The sequence below is a fragment of the Indicator indicator genome, chromosome 10, assembly GCF_027791375.1.
Source record: "Indicator indicator isolate 239-I01 chromosome 10, UM_Iind_1.1, whole genome shotgun sequence".
In the NCBI taxonomy this organism is placed as follows: domain Eukaryota; kingdom Metazoa; phylum Chordata; class Aves; order Piciformes; family Indicatoridae; genus Indicator; species Indicator indicator.
The window spans coordinates 15389028-15414010 of record NC_072019.1 but is presented as its reverse complement, the minus strand read 5'-3'; the positions used below and the strand labels follow the sequence as shown (position 1 = coordinate 15414010).

At 44.3% G+C, this 24983-nt stretch overlaps 1 protein-coding gene across 1 annotated transcript in view; it reads right to left on the bottom strand.

The window, feature by feature from the left end:
* Positions 1-1301: 1301 nt before the first annotated feature.
* Positions 1302-24983, bottom strand: part of NIBAN1 (niban apoptosis regulator 1) — a 63659-nt gene continuing 39977 nt past the window's right edge. The window contains exons 6-15 of the mRNA XM_054384276.1: positions 15646-15761; positions 11258-11362; positions 11001-11163; positions 9889-10076; positions 9471-9632; positions 6791-6901; positions 5655-5762; positions 3747-3858; positions 2646-3175; positions 1302-2465 (exon numbers count right to left, since the gene is read on the bottom strand). Coding sequence (XP_054240251.1) covers positions 1302-2465; positions 2646-3175; positions 3747-3858; positions 5655-5762; positions 6791-6901; positions 9471-9632; positions 9889-10076; positions 11001-11163; positions 11258-11362; positions 15646-15761 — 2759 coding nt within the window. The remainder of the gene's footprint in view (positions 2466-2645; positions 3176-3746; positions 3859-5654; positions 5763-6790; positions 6902-9470; positions 9633-9888; positions 10077-11000; positions 11164-11257; positions 11363-15645; positions 15762-24983) is intronic.

Genomic DNA, 24983 nt, shown 5'->3' with positions numbered 1-24983 from the left:
TTTGCTGCCATGTATTATATTTATTCAGAAACAGTCTGAAACACCGGGTCAAATTTTTAAGGTGCCTTAAACCAACATTTAAAGTGAGGTCTTGAGCTCTAAATGTATTAAAATACTGGGTTTCATTTCCAAGCTTTTCTGGGCACAGTCTGTAAATTGTGCATGCAAATAATGCATCTAAGCAACCTTGGGCATAGATTGTAGCTTGATTCAGGTGATAATATGCCAGCTCTGAAAACAATAGCTCTCATTTTAATAACTGCTTTTGAAATGTGATCCTGCCCTCAAAATCTAAGCATCTATGAGTAACCTTTGGCTGCTTTTTGCTTGTTAACATTTGTATTAGGAATTATGTGCAATTATGATGATATTTCACAGTAACTGCAAAAAAGGCCTCTAGAGCTGGGTAACTCAGTCAGAATGGGACTAGCAGGACTCTCAATATTCTCTATTAGGTAGCCCTCATGAATCTATTTGATGGTGGGAAGGAAAACAGAAAGATGATGCCTAATGGTTAATACTTATTGTAAACATTCTCATCTTTCCCTTCCATAAAATAAAGCAAAATAAAATAGCTGTAAAGTGCACTGGAAGGTTAAATCACCCAGGAGTGCAGAGTGGGACTGAGAAACCTGCTCCCATATTTTTCCCATTTTAAATATAGCAATAAGAGAAAAAAATAATAACCAGGATACTTGCTTGACTTTAATTGCCATCGAAACATTAAAATAATTAAGTCATCAGTTTGCAGAGTTGGGATAGAGTGTGGCTTATGAGCAACCTACTAACTTAACTATTTGGTTCTGTTTAACTACTGGAAGTTGTATTGATTTCCCATATACTGCATGCAAATACTAAAAGCACCCTGGGGTAGCAATGTATGTACCAGCCACCTACAAATCATGGCAGTGCTTGTCAAATCCATCCATTTAAAACCCAGGAGATACTCCCCTGCTCCAGCACCTAAGAACAGTTAAGCTGTTAAAGTCACTTTCTAGCTGGGTTGCTTTTGAAGCATTCAGTGGTCACACTCTCAGGCTTTTTCTAGAAATGTAAAAGGTGGCAAATTTTAGGTGAATGATGAGTTTCCCCAACCATAACCTGCTTTTGAACAGTGAGTGCTTTAACCAAGGAGGAACCTTTCACCCGTCACTCAGGAAGGGATCTGTGCTGAAACTGCAAGAGCTGGTAACACCACAACAAAGCAAAGCCCATTTCCTCCAGCCCCAATTAAGTATTCACGATTAAACAGGGATTACTGGGATAAAGAAATCCTGCAGGGCTGGGCTGGTGAATGCTTCTTACTCTTCAGAGTTTTGTTGTGCATAACTATCTTCTCTGTTCTCTTCTGTGAAAACACCTTTTACTTCTGTACTTGTTAGTTCTGTGAGTGAGGCTGAGTCATCTTCTGGCTTCCCTTCACCCTCACCAGACTCTCTATCTCCTGTGATGTCTCCGGTGCTAACCTCGCCCTGCTCTGGCACCACAGAAACCAGCACATCCAGCAGTCCTGTGCTTGGGTTTTCCATATCCAGAATGGGCACTTGTGCTGTGCTTGCATTGTCAGCAGGGCTATGAAGCAAGCTCTCAGTCCCTACCTCCACCAGGACAGCCTGGCTATTCCCTGCTCCTGCTTCTTCCACATCTAATCTTTTGCCTTCAGCCACATTCTCAGCACGTTCCTCTGGCTGCAGTCGGTCGCTTTCACAGCTTCCCACCCCTGTGTACCAGATGCTTTGCTTCACTGCCCCCTCTGCCTGTGCCCCCTGAGGCATAGCTGAGCTTTCTACCAGCCATTCTGCTTGGGCAGTATTGCAGGGCCCCTTGGACACGTTCACTACACTAGTACCATCTGTCCCCAAACAAGATGGTTGGTCCTCCTTGAATTTGGCACATTCTGCTGCATCTTTATTCACCATTGTCTGGCTCACCTGAATTTCTGCCACAGCAGTGTTGTTCATCTCCTTGTTCCCTTTACTGTGATCCTGCAACTTTAATATCTCACCTTCACAAACCTCCTTTATGTTCTCACATGGAGTATCTGCTGGTATCTCAACTGCTACCATCAGCAAACTCCTTATCTCATTCACATCATCAAGGGGTTTACAGCTCTTTTCTTCTGACTTGTTTTCTTTGACAGGTTTATCATCAAACCCTCCTTTCCCAGTCTTTTCATCCTGGGAAGTTACTCTTGTTTCAGTACTCACTCCTTGGTCATTGCTTGCTTTTTTATTATCCTCTTCAAACCTTCTTCCTGCTGCATTTTCAATCAGATGTGATTCTTCCATAATTTCTTCTTCTCGCTTGATTTTCTTTTCAGCATTCCCTAAAATCTCTGCTTCTGCTGCATTATCACATGCATTATCATTTATTTCAGCACCTTCTTCCTGTGCTTTGCTGTCTTTTTCAGTGCCACTGCAAAACGCAGCACCCACTGCCACCTGACTCTCAGAAGTTACCTTTTCCTCCACTGCTCTTTCATCTACCTCAAGTTCTTTTTTAGGTCTGGCTCCAACATCTCTCACTGCTGTTTCAGCCTCAGGAGCAATATTTACCTCCACAGCTCCTTCATCTACCTCAAGTTCTTTTTTAGGTCTGGCTCCAACATCTCTCACTGCTGTTTCAGTCTCAGGAGCAATATTTACCTCCACAGCTCCTTCATCTACCTCAAGTTCTTTTTTAGGTCTGGCTCCAACATCTCTCACTGCTGTTTCAGTCTCAGGAGCAACTTTTACCTCCACAGCTTCTTGTTCTGTCTTAAGCTCTTTCTCTGCTTTCCCCACATCTTCATTCTTCCCAACACTTCCTTCCTCTGCAGTTTCTTGTTTTTTAAGGGTAGACAAAAGGGACTGCTGCTTTTGAGCCATGTCTGTAAACAGCACTTCTTCCCTTTTGCTTGCTGCATGAACAGAATTAACTGCCTCTTTGTCTGGTGACTTCCTATCATCAGCATCCTTCTCCCAGGAAATCTTTTCTGTCACGATGAGTGTTTCGTCACTTTGTGTCTCAGTGTCTGATGCCTCGGCCTGAGCAATGGAAGGCTTCTTTGCAGGAGTGGTCTGGGCTGATCCTGAAGGAGTCTTCAGGTCTGTTAAGCTGGAAACACTTTCACAGGGCAAATTCAAGTGATCTTCAAAGAGGTTGTGCTTCTTCAGAATGGCAGCTTCTTTTATCACTAAATAAAACAGAAAGATCAAGCTGATGTGGGAAAGACTGAGAAAGGTACTTTGAAGAAGTACTTGAAGTATTTTATCTATATATGCCATCAAAAAGAATTTAGTTTTCTGACACAGAAGCAGAGAGATCTGCAGGGAGCCCTGCACTTGTACTAGTGATGTACTGGAAATTGCACCCAGCAGTATATTTAATTTGGGGAAATTCATTTTTGCTGCATTAGGTATCACCAAATCTCTGCAAATAAGAGCGTAACTTCACTCCTTGGCCCAAGGAATCAAGATGGAATGAAGTTTGTGTAACCTTTTGTTAGCAATAGGCCTGTGCCAAGCTATAGCTTTGAGTTTCCCAGGTTTAGCAAAATTGCCCCATAATTCAGATTTCAGGGCTTGCCACAAATGAGCTGAATCCAAACACTGCAGCATTGTAACCACCAGTCCTCAGAAAAGTGGAACCTGGGTCTGAAATGCCCAGCGTGGGACTCCAGGAAGCTTGGGAGCTCAGGGGAGCTCAGGGAAGCTCAGGTGTCAACAGCCAAAATGTTATTACTGTCACCTCGAGAACATCCTCACCTTTCAGGGCTTCCTCAAGCAGCGTTTGATACAAAATCTCTTCATACACATTCTCCACTTGGATCACATTAGTGTAATCAGCAAAAATGAACTGCTCGTACTTCTGCAGCTCCTGTGCAGGCACACAAGAAAAGGACAGTTATAAACCTGAGAGATTCTGAGAGTTCTCCTTCAGCAGAGCACTTTGGAGAGGATGTCAAGCAGGTCCTGCAATGCTCCTGAACTGTTTGAACTCTGACTAAACAAACTCTGTATCTTCACAATTTACAATGTACTTATCAAACAGCACTCTTGCACATTTAAATGCTCTATAGATCGCTGTCATCTGCACTATACTGAACACCTCTGCAATAAATAGCTGGTGAGGAAATGCCTCAGTGGCTGTTTGTTCAAGGAGGTGAGTCCATTGTGAGCATGGCAGAAGGCCACAGGGTTGGTTCTATTTTTCTAATAGGTGTGTAACACTTTTAGCTTACTGAATTTACACACAACAGGCTGTCTAGGTAACAACTGAGTCATTATCACTAAGAAGCTGCTGGGTTGTCTATAAAAAGTAAAGTAAGTGACCTCTGCCCACTTCTAGAAGAGGCACCTACGTACAGACATCTGGAGGTTTTCAGGTAAAGGCTTGACTGGGCATGTCTGTGCCCAGCCATGAGCTGGCTGCTCATTTCTGCAGAGGCACAAACACAAAAGGCTTGTGGGAAATTAAACAGAGAGGGTTGGTGGGAAGTTTGCACCACTGCCACCGCTTCCTCCACACCGTATGACAGGGTCACCATGTGGGACTCCACCCTCTCTCCACATATTCAAGGTGATGAAATGCTTGCCTCTGTGTGTAGACACTGTATCTTGAATGCACTGCTGACACTCTACAAAGGACTTACTTGGGAGATACTGAAGAAAGTAGAGTGACATACAGAAGAGAATGGATTTAAATATATGCTTGAAAGTTTTAAGTTGTAATAGTCCATACCCATGGCCTCACAAAGCATAATTTGGTTTTAAACTTGGTTTTGAAACTGAAGCAAGCTGGAGAGCATCAGTGAGAGCAGCACACTGTGGGTAAGAGCTTACAGCCTCTGGGAACTGATGAACATCAAGGAAAATAAAAGGGCAGAGAGGCTGGGATGGCTTAGGGCAGCCACCTTTCAGCAAGCAGAGTGAGAATGCAGGAGGATATGCACAGGCTTGAAGAAGGGCACAGACTGTTTATTTGGAGGCAAGGCGAACTGCATTCCAGCCGGCCCCTGACGCAGCCACACTGATAACATCTCCGTGAAACTCTGGTAGCCACATTTGCTGAGTATTAACCTACCCACAGGACTAAGGGCAACAGAGATCACGTCTGTAGGTTGGTTTCCTGGAGGTTGATGCAATTACTTCCATTTAAAATCACTGAAAGCAAATGCACAGCCTGCCTGCTTGCTGGTCCTGCTGCCCAAGCAGGTATTTGGCATTGAAGGAGGCTGTCAGCAGACACTGGGTATGGTCACAGCTATGCTCAGGGTGCTGCTGAAGAAGAAAGTGCCCTCTACTCACGGACTGAGGAGACTTCAGGGCTGCTGAATACAAGGAGAAGCTCTTAACCTACAATTTCAACTGTCAAGAGGGGTCCACTTTGAAGGGACTTCAAATCTCTAGGGAAGAGATGAAAAGGGGATGGGGCAAAGGTCTGCAACTATCAAGGAGAAAGCTGTGTCTACAACTTCTCTGTTTGCTGAAAGGTTCTCAGTCCAGAAACTGGGAAATCTAAGCATCATCTGGTCAAGCAGGCAGCCAGTCTGCACAACTGCCTGAGAGAAAACAGCTTTACAGAGCTGAGAATTTACTGCCAAGGTACTAATTCTTCCCTACCTCTTATTAATCACAGAAAAGAGGGTGGGGGTTTTTATCACAGAAACCTACTGGTTTGCATGTTGAAGCCAGTGTCTTCTGCATGGTGGGCAAAGTAATCTGGACCAGTGCTTCTTGAAAGATCTTCTTCCGGATAGTGCTGCTGTCATAATCGTATTGCTATCAGAGCAGGCAGAAAGAGAAACAAGCCCAAACGTGTTCTGAGTTATTAATCACTCATGAGAAGAACTGGTTCTTGTTATCCTGTAGCTGGTGATGGGTGAATCCCAAATGAAACCACATCACAAGGTTCTGAATTCCCATGCCGGTTATTCCAGCTTTTACAAAAATACCCTAAAATCTAGTTATCTGGGATCTCTTTCCCTTCATTTTATACCTAGACTAGAAACAGCCCCCTGATTGCCCCCTCCAGATATTCCAGCACTGTCTCTCCTGAGAGTAAGAAATTCTAGTGGCAGGCTCATTATAAAGCTAATAAAAAATTGTTTACCCAGATCCAGAGCATCACCTCCAGCTGATCTAACTGTAGTGAAAGGGATGCACATGGAAATACTCTGACAAATATCTACCCAGAACTAGTTTTTACTCCCTAAATGAATAACTTTGCTAAGTGCCACCAATTTACTATTTCAAATAATCACAGAATTATTAAGGTTGTAAAAGACTTCTGAGATTATCAAGTCCAACCTTCTACCCAACATCGCCATGACCACTAGACTATGTCTCAAAGTACCACATCTGCTTGTTTCTTGAATGCTTCCAGGGATGGTGACTTCACCACCTCCCTGGCCTGACCACTCTTTCAGCACAGAATTCTTCCTAATATCCAATCTAAGCCTCCCCTGGTGCAGCTTACGGTCATTTCCTGTGGTTAGTTCCTTGGGAGAAGAGGTAAACACCAGCTTCACTACAACCTCCTTTCAGGGAGCTGTAGAGAACAATAGGGTCACCTCTCAGTTTCCCCTTCTCCAGGCTAAACAACCCCAGCTCCCTTAGCCTCTCCTCATAATGCTCTCCAAACCCCTTACCACCTTTGCTGCGCTTCTCTGTACCTGCTGCAGCATCTCAATGTCTTCATGCCTTTCCAGATGGTTGGCAGGAGATCTCTTCTTTCAGATACCTTAAATATATTCTAAATATCCAAAAAGGAAGGACCCAAGGTGCAAATGCTGCAATGTTACATTTACCTTCAGTACTCTCAGCTTGACTTTTTCAATGGTTGTTGCAACTTTGGCTGAGTCTGCCTGGTGACTTGGAGAGAACAGCTGCTCAAAAGTATAAACTGCATTTTCCATCAGCTACAAATAATAATTAAAAAAATCTGTTAAACACCAGTAACAGAAAACTCCTGTACACATGAAGAAGCATGATGAATGTAACCATTAAATTAGATGAAGAAGATGAAATGGGTCAAGGATAACAGGCTTAAAATCAAGAGGTATGTCAAATATTTCCCTGTCAAGGGAAAGAAAATCTTCATTTTGTTCAAATTGTAACACTCAGTTTTGCAATGGGAAACCCAAAAGAAGATTACCTAATGCAAGAGAATAAGAAAATTAAACTGCTTCAGCTTCTATCTTGAGACAGGTCAAAACTAGGAAGTTTGCTAATGTAACTAAGCAGTTTAGTGGTGACCTGGCAGTGTTGGGTTAATGGTTGGGCTTGATGATCTTAAAAGTGTCTTCCAATCAAAACAATTTTATGTTTCAAACCTAAATGATTCTATAATTCTTGTAGTTTGTAAATGTGATGTACCTACTTATGGATAAGACATAGAATCACAGAATCATTGAGGCTGTAAAAGACCTTTAAGATCATTGAGTCCAACCATAACCCAACTACCATGACCACTCAACTATATCCTGAAGCACCATGTCCACACATTTCTTGAACACCTCCAGGGATGGTAATTCCACCAGCTCCCTGGGCAGCCTGACCACTCTTGAAGGAAAGAAATTGTTCCTAATATCCAAACTAAACCTCCCATGGCACAACTTAAGCCTCTCATCCTATACCACCTCAGCCAGCAATCTTTTCATGGATCAAAAGGTGCAGTGACAAATGTTGAAGGCAAATTTTCATACCTCACTTGCAGTTAACATAGGATTACACTGCAGGCTCTATTTACAAACAGAAATGGAGCTGATAGTGGTTTACTCCACTGTACAAACACTCACGCACTGCATGACTCTGGATACAAGAAAAACCAGTAAAAAATTAGAAAAATCAGTGCAGAGTTAAGTCTGAAGCTAATTAAAAGACGACATTTTTCACTTTTTGTTTAAAGCAGATCATAAATTGGCATAGTTCTGGCAAAGTCCCTGAAGCTGTTTCTTTTATGCCAGTGGAGCATCGTGTTCCCAGATTTCCCAACGCTGGCCACTAGAGGATGCCAAACTCCCAAGCCACTGACTGCAAGACTCCATCCGGGGCCGAGTCAAGCCAAATGCTTCTCTGAGGTCAAGAGTACTGTAATATAGGCAAGTCTGATCTCATTTTTTAATAAAATAAATGCCCGTGGACACAAAGTGAATCTATTTGCTATTTTTATGAGAAAAATACCAGCCCTAAAAAGAGAGAGAAGCAAACACAGCATTTTTAGAACAACTTATGCTTTAAGTCTAACTTATTCATTCTGAATTTTGACTCGTGTTCTGCTCAGAAAAAAGCACTGCTTGGTTTGTGTGGGATCTGGTTTTTGTCTGCTTCTTTGTCTTGACTCATGGCCTTCACTCACTGCAAGATATTTTATTTGGCAGCATTTTGGAATGGTCCTCCCTGAAAGACTCAGACATGAAATCAGACTTTTATTTGTTAGTAATTCTTTGGCTGCTGATCAGGGCTGTACTCATAAGAGCTGCCTTTAGGAAAACCCTATCCCAGCACATGCTAGAGACTTGTTTTCCATATGCGTATCTCCCACCCCATCAAACTGGACCAGCTCCATTTCCCAATTAGATTATTTAGTTTTTCAGCTGTGGATTAAAATCACAGGATTCAACGTAGAAATGCAAGGCCAAATCTGCCTTGTGATCTGGCAATCAAAAGGAGTCTACTGGCCAGCTCCTAATAGACTTCTGGCCAGGCATCCAGAAGAAATAAAAACAAATCAAAATTATAGCCTCCACCAGCAGACACTAGAGGGGAAAAAGGAGTAAATTTTTTATCTGAAATGATGTTGCCACTTCACCCATTCCCAGGAGAGGTGAAGTTGGTTAAAGCACCAATATGCAGCCACATCCTGAGATTTGTCAAAGTAGAATCATAGAATTCTTTAGGTTGGAAGGGACCTTTAAATGTCATCTAGTCCAACCCCCCTGCACTAAGCAGGGATATCTGCAACTAGGGCAGGTTGCTTGGAGCCCCAAACAACCTTACATGGAATGTTTCCATGAATGGAGCATCTGCCATCTCTGGGAAACCTGGGACAGTGTCTCACCACACTCAGTGTAAAACAGTTCTTCCTTCGATCTAGTGTAATTCTCCCTCTTTTAGTTCAAAACATCACCCCTCATCCTGTCACAACAGGCCCTGCTCCAAAGTCTGCCCCCAGCTTTCTTATTGGCCTCTCTAAGGCCACAAGAAGGTCTCCCTGGAGCCATCTCTTCTCCAGGCTGAACAACCCCAACTTTCTCAGCCTGGCCTCACAGCAGAGAGGTTCCAGCCCTTGAATAATTTTTGTGACCTTCTCTGGCTATGCTCCTACAGGCTCCTGTTTTTTCTGTGCAGAGTGCTCCAGAGTTTCCCAGATGAGGTCTCACCAGAGGCGAGTAATTGCCAACAGCTTTTGTCAAGATTCCTTTGAAGCACCTTAGAAGGGCAAACCTAACCTGTTCTGCCAGGAGGAAAAGCTTGATCTTACAGTACCTCTTGCATGAAGTTCTGTGTCCTCTGAATCACAAAATCAATATGATACACCTTGAAACGACTCTTGAGGTCTTGAAGGAGCTCTTGGAGGAGGTTCACTTTCAGATAGCAGGGCTCCATTTTCACAGAGCTGAATGGTAGATTCATCAGCTGATCCACATTCTGCATTCCAGTGGAGAAAGAACAGGTTTTAAGAAAGAGCAACCAAAAGCGCATTTTTAGTGCAGAAGGTAACAGTGGCCCTAAACCAAATTCTGCTGTCTACACTCTACTTGCACAAACACCACCAGACTTTCTAAATGACAAAAGCAAGAGCTAACATGCTACCACCTGGGAAAGCAAACACTGCTGTCAGTCAAGTTCTAGCTAGGAGGTTCTTGTCCTGATATAAAAGCCTCCAAAAACATCTTTGTCTTACCTCTTTTAGCTTAGTCATATCATTTGTCTTCTGGAAGTCCTGGATGATTTCGTTAACCTCTTTATCAAAAAGGGAGCGGACTTCGGTGAATCCAGAACTCACTGGACCCATGAGTTCCTCTAATATGGATGTGAGAAATGGCTGGATGTTTTCTGTGCAGCACTTCTGGGCAGGCTCAGAAACAGTGGCTGGAGTGTCAGACAATACAAAGGTTTCACTTGAGGTATGGTAGAAAAAGCAGTCTGATTTACTTTACACTGAATGACCTGATTCCCTGTTCTCCCCTGCAGTCTCACCTCTGCACAGGTGATGAGGGTGACGAGAGTTTATAGTTTTATTAATGATAATGAAACACCTTCTCCCACATCCCAGTTTATCAAATGCCAGCAGCCTGGGGGCACTGTGAGAGCAGGAGAAAGGGCAGCTCTAAGTACTGATACATCCCGGGAGGTCTGCACAGAGCATGGCCATGGTGACACACTTGGTACTGAAAGCATTTTAGTCTGGTATGTGAGAATATCCACAGAATGCCCTGAGTTTCATCCAAACAGCTCCTCAGTGATCAGCTATTTATTTCCTAGCTCAGACAACATCAACTAATGCTTTGTTTGCTTTTTGCCCTCATAACAAAAATAATAAACAAACATAACAAAATCACAATTACTTCCCATTAGTTTAAAACCATCTCAGAAGCCCTTTGGTTTAAGTATTCTTTGGTAGCCCAAGAATCTGTCACATGACCAGACCCTGGCTTTGTGGCACATTCCTAGACATCAGGTCAAAAACACTACACTTTAATTATGCTCATCTTCATCAAATAAGGCTGTCCAAGTCAAAATGAAAGCAGAATCAGCAACTTTAATCAGGATACTCAAAACCTGTCAGCTCTAGCTCCGATCTGAGAAGCCCTGGTAATTTCACAGCCACAGTGGCCACAGGGTATCAGTTCCCATCAAAGGCAGCAGAGGCTCGAAGCATTTGTTGTCTGAAAATTAGTGTCTCCAGCTGGATTTTTCAAAATGAGGATTTCAAAACAGTGACATCTGGTAATTTGAGCACACAACAGGAAACATTAAAAAACTGCTCCAGAACACAGCTGTTCCTCCACTAACCTTTGATTTTCCCAGCTAAGAAGTTCTTGGAGTTCAGAATCTGATCCATGTCTGAACGAATGGTTCCTTCAAGAGTCTTTGCAAACTCTCTGCATTCTTCTTTCAAGGTACTTAATCCTTCTGACACCTGCTGCTGGACTAGGCCATAAGTTTCTTCTACGATCTACACCCAAATGATATTAAGAAGCAGAGATCAGAATCAGCATGCAGAGAGAGCTGATATGGGAAACAACTGCTCTGCAAACAGTAGCACTTACACCAAACCAGGCACGCTTCCTGTCGTTCCTCTTGCCTTTCATTTTAGGCAGGATCATCGTCTGAAGGTTAGGCAGGAGTTCTTCCATCACAAGATTGCTCAGGATCTAGATGGTCAGATCATCAAAGAGAAATTGTTATAGAGAGTCATCAGACAAAGGATGCTTCTGACAGGAAGATAATCAGCCAAAAAAAACAAATCGATGGCTGTACCCAACGTGCATCTCCAGCACTTTTTCAGGTGAGCACCATCCAAATAAGAAAATAAGAAAATCTCAGGAAAAACAGGACATAGGCCAGAAATAGAAGCCAGAAGTGTGGGTAATCTGTGAATCAAGTAACTGATTCTCTGGAAGTGTTCAAAAAACATGTAGATGTGGCACTGAGGGAAACGATTTAGTGGTGTCAAGTGACAGGAGAGGAGGAAATGGCCTCAAGTTGCACCAGGGGAGGTTTACATTGAACATTAGGAGAACTTCTTCCCTGAAAGGGTTGTTAAACACTGGAACAGGCTTCCCAGAGAGGTGGCTGAATCCCCATCCCTGGAGGCATTTAAAAGATGTGGTGCTGAGGGACATGGTTTAGCACCAGCCTTGGCAGAATTAGGGAACGGTTGGACTTGATGGCCTTAGGGGTCTTTTTCAACCAAAACAAGTCCATGAGTATATCACTTCCACTGCTTCGTGACTTTCAACCTCACACATCACAGCTGCCCCAGTGGGTTTTAGGCACACACCAACACCACGATGGGGAAATGGCAGGAATTTAGATAGCAAAATAAGTAAGAAAGAGCTCTGACTGCTGCCAGGTAGTGTAAACTGGGGTGCTCCTGGGCATAAGCCAGAAATCTAACACACAATACCCCACTTATTCATACCCCTTTAAAATACCCATAATATGCAATACCCTACTTATTGTTATTTCATGTAACTTATGGACTCTGCCACAGCACTGTTTCAGATTCAGCTACATTGACTAAAGTACTTATCAAAACCAATGGACTACTTCTGACCCTAAGCTAATCGGTCATTTAGAAAACATCTCCTGAAAAATCCAAACTGGACCATAACAGATCAAATAATAAATGGCATCAAACATATTCTGAAGAATCTGGCTGTCCAGAAATGATGGATTTGCTTTGAATTTCTGTATTGAAGGGCTTTGGGGTATTTTAATCACCTATTTCAGCACTTAGTCTATAGAAACATCATCTCCAGCTGAATTTATCCTTCATTAGTAATCACAGAATCCCAGCATGATAGGGGTTGGAAGGGACCTCTGGAGATCATGGAGACTGACCCTTCTGCTAAAGGAGAGTCACCCACAACAGGTTGCCCACAATCAAAATGTCCAGGTGGGTTTGGAATCTCTCCAGACAAGGAGACTTCACAACCTCTCTGGGTAGCCTGTTCCAGGGCTCCAGCACCCTCACAGCAAAGAATTTTTTCCTCCCATCCAGATGGAAGCTCCTGGGTTCCAGTTTGTGCCCATTGCCCCGTGTTCTGCTGATGGGCACCACTGAAGAGAGTCTGGCCCCATCCTCTTGCCCCCCACCCTTTAGCTATTGATCAGCATTGAGCAGCTGCCCTCTCAGACTGCTCTTCTCCAGGCCTAACAGCCCCAGGTCTCTCAGCCTTTCCTCCTCAGAGATGCTCCAGGTCCCTCAGCATCTTTGTAGCTTCCACTGCACTCTCTCCAGTAGTTATCTGTCCCTCTTGAACTGGGGTGCCCAGAATTGGACCCAATACTCCAAATGTGGTCTCACCAGGGCAAAGTAGAGGGGGAGAAGAACCTCCCTTGACCTGCTGGCCACACTGTTCTTAATTCATCCCAGGGGACCACTGGCTTTCTTGGCCACAAGGGCACATTGCTGTCCCATGGATAACTTACTGTCCAGCAGGACTCCCAGGTCCTTCTCCATGGAGCAGCTTTCCAGCAGGTCAGCCCCTAATTTGTACTGGTGCTGGGGGTTGTTAAAAGGAGCAAAAACAGAACCAGGAAAAGGAATTCGTGTGACACAAGAAAATATTTAGTAGGTTTTCTTCCAAGTGCCTGGGTAGCTGCAGATGTGACATCTGTGTTGCTGTGAGGTAGAGGGCTGCCTGAGCTGATGCTATCAAGCCTTGGTCCTTACAGATGAATGTCAGGCAATTATTTATTGGCATTCTGCAGAGATTTTTACATCAACAAATTGCGGCTTTCTTGTTCCAGACCATTCACTTAGCTTGGATATTTGCCTAAAACAAGGCTTTTATTTGGTCAGAACAGGCATGAGAACACACTATACTTACAGAATGAATTTTTGCTGAGAAGATAATAGCCTGGATGCCTTCTGCTTACAGTTCTCTCAAGGTATATGGGTTATGAGTAAGGAGTTGGCAAGCAAGAGAAAAATAAAACATGAAATGAAACTAGCACTATAACAGCTCCATAACTTGGGGAGGAGGCGAGAAGAGAAAAACCCTCGCTCCCTCCACTGGAAGGGTGGAACTCCTTATCCTAAGGAATTTGTTATCAGATGTCAGCAGGAAACTTCAGTCCCCGACACGATGGCACTGGGAGAGACACTGCTTATAGATTCTTCTCCAGTTTCCACATTTTTCACCGTTTGAGAGGTAGAATTCTCTGGTTTCTTTGAACAAAACCCTGGATTGTGAACTCTGCATCGGGCTTTTTTTTTTTTTTTTTCCCCAAAGGGAAGTCAGATTTCATCAAGGAAAATACCCAGCAGCTGGTACTAAAGTAAATATTAGCTGCTGAGTGCTCTGTGCTTTGGAAAAAAATTATAAATCAGGGCTCAGGTCATGTCTCAATTGCACTAAAAGACATATGGAGTGATGCCAGAAGGATTGGTGGAGTTAATCCAGCTACCATCAGTGCTCCAAAGCTACTTACTCAGGTGTCCAAATATGGACCCAGGCCCTGAGCTTAACTACCCAAACATTTAGTGTTCAAGTGTGACTGTTAAGATGTAGGACTCCAGAACTCTGGCACAACAAACAGGTCTACAGGTTTATCTGCTCAGGACTAAAAGCTTCACTCCCAAAGAATGGGGAAAAGCAAAATGAGGAGATTCTTCTACATTTATGTCTAGCTGCTGTTCTGCTCCTTGCAAATCTTGGTCTCCTGTGATTGCACATGGAGGCACCTGGGAACAAGCAGCAGAAGTGTTGTGTTTAGTAACAAAGGTAGTGGCAACAGCTGGACAAATGTTTCTGACTTGTGAAATAGCTGCTGAGAAAGACGGGAAAACAGAGCCCAGCCTGTCGCCCAGCCTGTTACCCAGCCTGCCCCAGCTGACAGTGAGGATCTGCTGCATGCAGACCATGAGATCTGAGTATGGGGTGTGCTACTTTTGGCCTCACTCAGTCACCAGAACTATAACAAAAGCATGTGTGGTACGAGAGGTGAGCAAGTGACTTCTTTTAGACACTGCATTTATTCACCAACTGATCCTGTGACATTTGATTGAGATAGATGTATGACTCCTGCTGGACAAACTCACCATGAGGCAGAAGAGTGTCCTTGTGGCCAAGAAGGCCAATGGGATCCTTGGATGCATTAAGAAGAGTGTGGCCAGTGGGTTGAGGAAGGTTCTCCTTCCCCTCTGCTTTGCCCTGCTGAGGCCACATCTGCAGTCCTGGGTCCAGTTGTGGTCTTTCCACTTCAACAGAGACAAGGAATTACAGGAGAGAGTCCAGTGGAAGCTACGAAGATGCTGAGGGGCCTGGAGCATCTCCATGAGGAAGAAAGGCTGAGAGCCCTGGGGCTTTTTAGCCTGGAGATGAGCAGCCTGAGAGGGAATCTGATCATTGCTCAGCAAGAGCTAAAGGCTGGGGAGCAAGAGGATGGTGCCAGATTCTATTCAGTCATACCCGGTGACAGGACAAACTGGAACCCAGGAGGTTCCATCTGAGCACAAGGGAAAACTTCTTTGCTATGAGGGTGCTGGAGCCCTGGATCAGGCTGCCCAGAGAGGTTGTGGAGAGATCTGGAGAGATTGCAAACCCTCCTGGACATTGTGATTGTGGGCAACCTGCTGTGGGTGACCCTGCTTTAGCAGGGCTTGAACTAGATGATCCTCATTCTGTGATTCTGTGTGCTTTATATGGAAATGTGGTTTCCACAGGACAATGTAACAACCTTAGTTCCCAGTGCACTTTCTTTCACTTTCTAGCAACAAACCCAAAATGGGGTTTATTTAAAAAGAATTATCACTTACATAGCAATAAAAAGCATCTTGAAATGTTGGGCATTTCTATCTATTAAATTTTCTTTTCAAAAATGTGGGTTTTAACAAGAGGCTTTATGACCTTCACTATCCTCAGAGCTGCCATATCCAAAGCAGTAACAACAACAACAACAAAAGAGCAGGAATGTATTCTTTTACCTCTTTTTCATTGCCTGTTATCATTTCCCATGTCCCATAGTGGCCTTTCTCCTGCTGGAAGAACTGAATGGCTTCTAGGAATGCCTCAACTTCGTATGTGGTCTGCTTGAGAAAATCTAAAATAAAACAAAATTAACACCAAAAAAATAAATGATCTTTAAACAATGACCACTGTTTTTTGATCTGTTTGGTTTTTCCAAAGCATCTAGCTGTAATACCTTTAAATCAGTTAATACACCTGATTGCCTGAAGACCTTGAGCCTTCATTAGGATTTAGAAGAATAAATCTGAACTATGGCATTTCCACCAAGATGATCAGAGGGCTGGAGCACCTCTCCTATGAAGACAGGCTGAAAAAATTGGGGCTGTTCAGCCTGGAGAAAAGAAGGCTCTGGGGAGATCTTAGAACTACACTGCAATATCTGAAGGGGACCTGCAGGAAGGCTGGGGAGGGACTGCTTAGAAGGGCTTGTAGTGATAGGATGAGGGGCAATGGTTTGAAACTGGAGCAGGGTAGACTTAGGTTGGACATCAGGAGGAAGATGTGGCCCTAGGCAGCCTGATCTACTTGGAGGTGTCCTTGCTGACTGCAGGGGGGTTGGACAAGATGATCTTTGAGGGTCCCTTCCAGTCAGATGCAATCTGTGAATCTGTGAATAGGAAGTGTCCCAAGCCTTCCTATCTAAGCTGGTAAGTTAAACCAATACAAATAGATGTTATTAAGGTATATATGATAAGGTAAAACATTTTAGGGCATCAAACCTTGATTGTGGTAGACTGACAGGGTAGTCATTGACATATGAAAGCTCTTCAAAGCAATGTAAGATGGTACATGTGAAGACTTTGACAGCATATACCACAGCCAAGAGTTAGGAGCTTTGGCTTCTTTAATTCAAGATCAGAATTAAGAATTTAAGATAATGACAATCAGCATGACTACAGAATATTATAAAATTGTTAAACCCTTAGGTAACACTCCCCAATATGTTTGCTTCCCTTTGGAATTGATGACCAAGATGATTTTTCAAGAACGTACAATAAACCAGACCTGGACAAAGTGAGCACCATGCCAGCTCATCCCAACCAAGCACAAAAACTTCTGATAAAACCATTCTGCTTTCCTTAGATACTTCAGGAATGTTTAACTACAGCTCTGGAGTATGTGGTGATCAGCCATGGCTACTGCTGCAAGATGATAGGCTCTTCACAGGGCAGCCTGTTCCAGTGTTTTGTCACCCTCACAGTGAGGAAGTTTCTCCTTAGTTTCATGTGGAGCCTCCTCTATTCCAGCTTGTGCCCATTGTTCTATCATTGGACATCACTGAGCAGAGCCCTGCTCCATCCTCCTGACACTTGCCTGTCACATCTTTATAAACACAAATGAAGTCACCCCTCAGACTTCTCTTTTCTAAGCTAAAGAGCTCCAGCTCCCTCAACCTTTCCTCGTAAGGGAGATGTTCCACTTCCTTCAGCATCTTTGTCACTTTGCACTGGACCTTCAAGCAGTTCCCTGTCCTTCTTGAACCGAGGGGCCCAGAACTGGATGGTTACATCCCAAGAGCAACACAGTAGCCTGGGGACACTCTGTTGTACCAATGAGACCACACCACAGAAAAAAACAGAGAAGTGGCTGAACCAGTTTGCTCTGACAAACTCTGGATAAGCAGTTGTGCAACAGAAGTTAGATCCCATGCAATGTGTTCTTTCCAAGCTGCTGTGGGCTTTTCAAGAGAGTTGCAGCCGACGCTCTCCTTGTGAAAGTGCACAAAAACACAGCTAATGGAAAGTGCAGCAGCAGCCACATCACAGAACTAGTCTGTCATCACCTGGGCAGAGACAGTCTCTCTGCCTCAAAACATGGAAAAGTTCCCTAGAGCCATCAGGCTGCTTGACAAACCTGCTTAAGGAAATCCACCACGGAAACACTATAGGAATGCAAGGGCTGCACCTTTTTGCTCTGGAACACAGCTTCAGGATTATCCTGAGGATTATTATTTTAAGAGAAAAACAAAGCCACAGTGGTTTATTGACCTCTCTTCAAGGTAATCTGCTTGCAGCCTTGATCAGCTGAAGTCCTTTTGTGTACAGGTTAGGAAGAATGAGGGAAGGAGAAGGATAACTCTCTCAAGGTAAGTGCACTGCTTTAGGTTACTGAGCTGCATAAACAATGGGGACGTGAGGAGTCAGAGAGTCAGTTCTCAAGCCCTGCCTGCCAAGCAAGATGCTTCCTTTGACTTGTTCATGAAACTTCTAAAGAGAGCAACTTTATAGGAAGCTTGCATGCATGCCAAGGGCAAAGCAGGGATTATACAAATTATGGGAAGCACAAAGGATTTACACTACTGCAATGCCTGAAATGTCTCCTCCATGCACTTTACACAAACCCAAAAGCTCCAGAAAGCTACAATGACTTTCATCAGTGTTTCAGCCTGGTTACTGCTTGAAAGCAGCACTCTATAGATGTTATCCATGTGGTGGGCAGTGTGCTTTCAGATCTGCTAAGAACTCAAATGTCAGTATTTGCCCTTTAAGACTTTTCCCTGGATGTAATAATTCAGGTAGGTATGTTATACATTCTGAGGAGCAGCAAACGCTCTCACTGCTACTCTATAGATACTGACCCTGTTTTACAGTTATTTGGAGGTCCAGAGAGATCACACAGTATCTGCATTGAGGTTATACCATGATCCAACTAGAGAAAAACAACCAGGTAAAATCCTAACCATACCTTCACCACTACTTCCATGATTGTTAACATTTTTCACAGCAAGCCACAAATCAGGGTCTAAAATACTAGTAAAAGAGTTGTAAATCAGGCTGATCACCTCCAAGAGAACATCTTCTGAAGGCAGCTTTATGAAAGAATGCAATAATCCACTGGAGAAACTGGTGGAATGTTGTATCTAAAATATTTTGTCCTCCCCAAATTAAACTCTGAATATTTTGATGAGAAGAAGGCCAGGCTTGGCTGGAGGAAGGGAGAACTGCAGCTCTTGCAGCCCTCCAATTGTGACTCACATGTTTTCCTTCTTCACAGCTGTGCTTCCTCCTAACCAAAAGGGACAACAGACCATGTGAAGGGCTGGATCTTGGACCTGCTGAGATGATGATGTGACAGTGCTGACAAGAGTCTGCCCTCTCAGATCATCAACTTTTAAACTCCATGCTCAAGGCAGTATTTTCTCTGTGTTGTGACTGCGCCCCAACCCCATAGAGAAGTGGAAAGAAGGTGCTCAAAGTCCCAGAGAGATTCATTTGAGCAGTTCATGGGAAAAATGTCAAGCTGTAAGTACATCAAATCCAAGTCATGCATTCATTCCTATGCCAGTAAACACAGGAGAAAAAACACAATTGTGGCAGTCTCACTATAAAACACAGCTAGCTCAAAGCAGAAAGAAGGCTTTATCCTTCAAGGCTACTGCAGTTGCTTAATTTAGGCAACTTCATTCTCACTTTCCATAGGAGGAGAAGATTGCATCAGCTTTAAGGCACTGAACAACCAGATCTATCCAACGCTGTGCTGTGAAGAAGCTGTTGGTGAGTTCCACAAGACAGAGCCACATTCATGGGATACAGCTCAAGAAAAGGGAATTGTACCCAAGCTGAAAGGAGCTGTGGTGCACATCCTCCAAGACCTCATCAGGGAAGAGCCAGGGCTTCTGTGAATCAGCCCTACATCAGCAGTGTATGAAAAGGCTAGAGGCCTGTGGCTCCCTCAGCAGCCGACTTGTTAGGCCACAGCAAAGCAGGGGAAACAATGAATAAGCTGTTGAGGTAGCCCTGCTGCGTGCAGGGGAGAGGGTGATGTGTGGGAGATGGAAACAGATGTTGCAGCTGCAAAGAGGGCAGGTGGTAAACACCAGTGGTATCAGGAATGATGTTCAGCAGCGTGCAGGATGATGGGCACTTTGCTCTCCTGAACACCCTCACAGGGCTTCCAGTTCAACCAGTCTGGCTGATGCCTATGATGGCTGATGCATCTGTCCCTGCTGGTTGTAGAAGGTGGAGCATGTTAGGGAAGCATGGTGCAGTGGTGGCTATAGGTCAACCTTATCCAAATCCCACACTAAGCCATAAAGTTTACTGAAGGACGCAGAATCACAGAAGAGTAGGGGTTGGAAGGGACTTCTGGAGATCATGGAGTCCAACACCCCAACAACCCAGGATCACCCACAGCAGGTTGCCCACAATCAAAATGTCCAGGTGGGTTTAGAATCTCTCCAGACAAGGAGATTCCACAACTTCTCTGGGCAGCCTGCTCCAGGGCTCCAGCACCCTCACAGCAAAGAGTTTTTCCTCCTGTTCAGATGGAACCTCCTGGATTCCAGTTTGTGCCCATTGCCCCTTGTCCCGTTGATGGGCACCACTGAAAAGAGTCTGGCCCCATCCTCTTGCCCCCTACCCTTTAGCTGTTGATCAGCATTGATCAGCTCCCCTCTCAGACTGCTCTGCTCCAGGCCTAACAGCCCCAGGTCTCTCAGCCTTTCCTTCTCATAGAGATGCCCCAGGCCCCTCAGCATCTTTGTAGCCTCTGCTGGACTCCCTCCAGTAGTTCCCTGTCCTCCAGTGAGGACCAGTGAGGCTATTCAGGTACCCAGCCTGATGCTACATGCTTAATCCAGGCTAGACTGAACTCGGAAAATGACCCAAACAGCTTCTCCAGCTGCTAATGAATGTAACATCAGCCTATTTATGGAAAGAAAAATAAAATGTTTATTCTTCTGTTTAATTCTAGAACAGGAAAACCCACCTAGAGACTATCCTTGCATATCTAACTGTGAAACCTAGTTGTAAAAACAGATATGATATTGCCATTCACAGGTTCCTTTTATAAACAGAATAATTGCTGTAAAGCTCATTTTGTAAAAGATGGAAGGACATCTGGAAACACCCAGATTTTATACACCTCTTAAATTTGCACTTCTCAAAGGCACAGCTGAGTTTGTTCAGTACTGCAGAAAGTTGTCTGTGGGACTGAGCTAGCCTGCAGCCTATAAACAGTTGAAATCTCTCATAAAAAACATAAATACCTCAATCCTTAACTCATCAAAATGATTCACAGAGACCCAGGCTACTCAACACCCACTGACTGCACTTGCATCTGGTGCAGAAGGGTTAACTTGGAGGGTCCTCTTCCTCCTTTGAGCTGTATCCCACATTTTGGGCTGCCATGGGACTCAAAGGCTCCTAATGAGGTGCTTCAGGCTACCAGCTGGTGCTCCTTCTCTGTCACTTCACTTGGCAGAAGAAGGCTTAGTTGGATTGGTGAGTAATGTGGGAATCTTCATTCCCAAGTCCCCACTTGCTCCTCCTATCCACAGCAGGACAGCTGCACCTTTGTCTGAGGACAGACCTGTTGCTGGCTTATTATTTAACATTCTCTTGGGAAAGGCCATCCCAACAATTTTTCTGACTCGTTAATGCTTTTTGAGCATGCCTAAAGACAGCAGCAGAAATTAACTGCCCTGGTGAATTTGGCCATAAATCAGCCAGTCTTACACCAGTCAAAACATTGATGAGCTCTGTGCAAGACCTTCTATAAATAGGTGAATGCCCCACACCTCGCTGCCTCTAACTAAAACTGGGGGGTTTCAGCAAATCCAGATAATGTGAAATCTGTGCTTGAACATTCCAGTTCAAATTTGTATCAACTGCAAACTGCTGCACTGACTCTCTTGCTGTGCTTTGTGCCAGAAAGCTCAAAACTAGTTGATGTTTAACTGCTTAGATGATGATTTTTCTTAATTATGATTAAAGCAAGATGCCTCTTTAGCATCACATATCCAACCTGCCTCACTAGCTGTTAGAAAGTATTTCAATATCCAGTTTAAACTGTGTGCCTCTCTGGAAAGTCATTGTCATTAACAAAGCTACTCAAATTCATTATTGCAACATGGAAGAGGCTAAAACAGTCATAGAATCATTTTGATTGGAAAGGACCTTTAAGATCATCCAGTCCATTCTCTAACTCTGCCAAGTCTGGTGCTAAACCATATCCCTCAGCACCACCATCTCTGCCTCTTGGAAACATCTCCAGGGATGGGGATTCAACCACCTCCCTGGGGAGCCTGTTCCAGTGTTTGAGAACCCTTTCAGTAAAGAATTTTCTTCTAAGGTCCAGCCTAAACCTCCCCTGGTGCAACTTGGAGTCATTTCTTGTCCTATCACTTGTTCCTTGGGAACAAGAGCCTGACCCCTACCTGGCTCCAGCCTCCTTTCAGGTAGTTGTGGAGAGCCAGAAGGTCTCCCCTTCAGTCTCCTTTTCTCCAGCAAAACCAACCCCAGTTTCCTCAGCTGCTCCTCACAGGACTTGTTCTTCAGACCCTGCACTAGCTTTGTTGCCCTTTTCTGGACACATTCCAGCACCCCAACATCCTTCTTAGAGTGAGGGCTCCAAAACTGAATGCACTACTCAAGGTGTGGCCTCACCAGTGCTGAGTACAGGGGGACTATCCCTGCCCTAGTACTGCTGGCCACACTATCCAGGCCAGGATGCTATTGGTCTTCTTGGCCACCTGGGCACTCACTGGCTTGTCTTCAGCTGGCTGTCAACCAACACCCCCATGCCCTTTCTTGAAAGGTAGTTTCCAGCCACTGCACCCAAAGCCTGTAGCGCTGCATGGGGCTGTTGTGACCCAAGTGCAAGACCTGGCACCTCACCAATCTGAATCTCATCCCATTGTCTCAGTCCATCAATCTAGCCTGTCCAGATCCCTCTGCAGAGCCTCCCTACCCTCAAGCAGATCAACTCTCCCTCCCAGCTTAGTGTCATCAAACAACAGAAGTGCCAGTAAGTGTTTGAGGACACATACAGTACCATTTACCCCCTTCACAAATGCCCTGGTGACAACTTGACTTTTCATGGAAACAGCAGCACAGCTCATTTAGTGCAAACACATGGAAAAGTCTGTGTTTGGGAAGGACAGTGAAATGTTTGTTCAGCTCCTGGTGGGCCTCCAGTCAGATGTGATAACCAGACAGCGAGAATTTTCCCCCTCCCAGGACTGATGGGGTGGTTTGCTCTACTGAGACACCAGCAGTTCACAGCTCCTTTCAGCCTCTTGGCTAAGCCTGCAAACTGGGACTCAATGATTTTTTGGACGCAGCAGCAGCAGCATTTGGAGAGCCAAGGAACCACAGTCAGGATGTTTTATGAGGTGTAAAAACAATATGTCATTCTCCAAAACAAAGTAAGTGCCCCTATTGCAATCCAGTAAATGTCCTTCTCCCATCTGGGCTCTTTTTGCAACAAATTACTAACTTTTATGGTTAGTAATAGCAAAGGGGTGTACTGACTGTGGACAAACTGCTTTACCAAAGCTAGCTAAACCCCTGAGAGGAACCTAAGCTCTTTTGGCTGACATTTCACAAAAGGCTGAAGCCAAAAGATGTAGATGAACAAGTGTTAAAACAGAATCCAGAAGCCTGAGCTCACAGAGCACGGGTTTTAATTAAAGAAATGCTGATTCTGACACAACGCCCATCATCGGCCTACCAGAAGTCGGAAGTAATCCACCCTGCTTCATCTGTTTCCTGTAGTATTCACATCTACAGATACATTCCTGAGCTGGGGAGCTGCTACAGTTTGGGGAAAGATTCATAGAATGGTTTGGGTTGGAAGATCATCTTGAAGATCATCTAGTTCCAACTCAGAGAGGTTGTGGAGTCTTCTTCTCTGGAGAGATTCCATACCCTCCTAGACACTGTGATCCTGGGCAAGCTGCTGGGGGTGCCCCTGCTTTAGCAGGGCAGTTGGACTGGATGATCTCCAGGATTCTGGCATTCTGTTGTATCTTTGGTTTTAACAGTCTCAAAAGACAGTGCTTTCACCACTGACTGTTTCCACTGCATGCTGCTCCCCTTAATGGAAGAGATTTCATGCTAAGAAATGCAAACCACATTTTTCCCAATTTTCTTATCCTTCCAAGCCACTCTGCTCTCACCTTGGCATCTGTTTCTTTCAAATATACTCAGGCTGTTGTTTTGCCTCTGCTTTCCATTATACATGCCAGCCACCAAAGGATTTGGGGTGAGGGCAGCTAGAGAACATCATGGAGTAAGAGACATTCCTGAAGCTGAGGAATCATTCTGCAAACCTCCCTACACCACAATCAGAGGCCACCTATCAAATACAAATAAAGGAGCGGACACAGAACGAGTTCCCTTTCCAAGAGTGATCTCTGTAGCACAGGTTTCCTGAATAGCATTTTTTCTGGCATTTCTGGTAATACCTGCTGGGGATTTATTTGCTGTGGGCAGGGACTGTGGTGATCAGTGTCTGTCACTTATGTGGTTTCTGTTTGATGATGATCAACTTTCTTCTGTGGGCTGAATGAGCAATAACATCACCCAGAGGATTACAGGCAGCACACAGGGAATGTCTAAGAGAGGGCAAGACCATCCCATAATTGTATTATCACATAGCAAAAAGCAACCACTCGTTTTTCCATCAGATTTTGAGCCCAGAGAAGAGAAGGCTTCAAGTGAGACCTTAGAGCAGCCTTCCAGTATTTGAAGGGGGCTACAGGATACTGGAGAGGGACTGTCTACCAAGGCATGGAGTGATAGGAGGTATGTCTGAAAACTGGAAGAAGCCTGATTTAAATCAGACGTTAGGAATAAATTCTTCCCCATTAGGGTGGTGAGGCACTGGAACAGGTTACCCAGAGAACCTGTGGAGGCTCCAAGCCTGGAAGTGTTCCAAGCCAGATTGGATGGGGCCTTGAGCAAACTAGTCTAAATGGAGGTGTCCCTGCCCATGGCAGAGGGGTTGGAACTAGATGGTAGTTAAGGTCCCTTCTAACCCAAACCATTCTCTGTTTCTGTAATATTGTTTTGTGAGCTGTTGCTTGTAAGATACTACAGAAAGTTTGTAAGAAAAGCCATGGCCATCAACTCCAAAAAAATAAGGTTCAGAAAATTTCTGTCTCTGAAACTAAACAAATGGCTCCATCTCAAAGGGGTCGGAAGGTAGGAAAATGAAAGTGAATATATCTGCTGGACCTGGGGAGATGAGGAGAACTTTGGAACTGGACATCAGGAAAGGATAGTCCTTGTAACTCAGCCACAGCACCTCTGGAAAGGACCCTCTTAATAAAAGGACACATCGTTTACTTTTACAAACTGGAGTCCTGTCAGACTATTATCTACATCAAGAATGATGTGTAATGCCCTGGGTCTAAGAAGCATCAGCCTCACAGCTCTGATATCTTCTGGAGAGCAATGTACTGTCATCTTATTCATAGATCATACGGTGTGAAGCTGCTAACCGCTAACAGAAGCGAGATGAGGTCATTTCCAAACAGGACAGAACCCTGCAATAATCTGCTGTATTTATA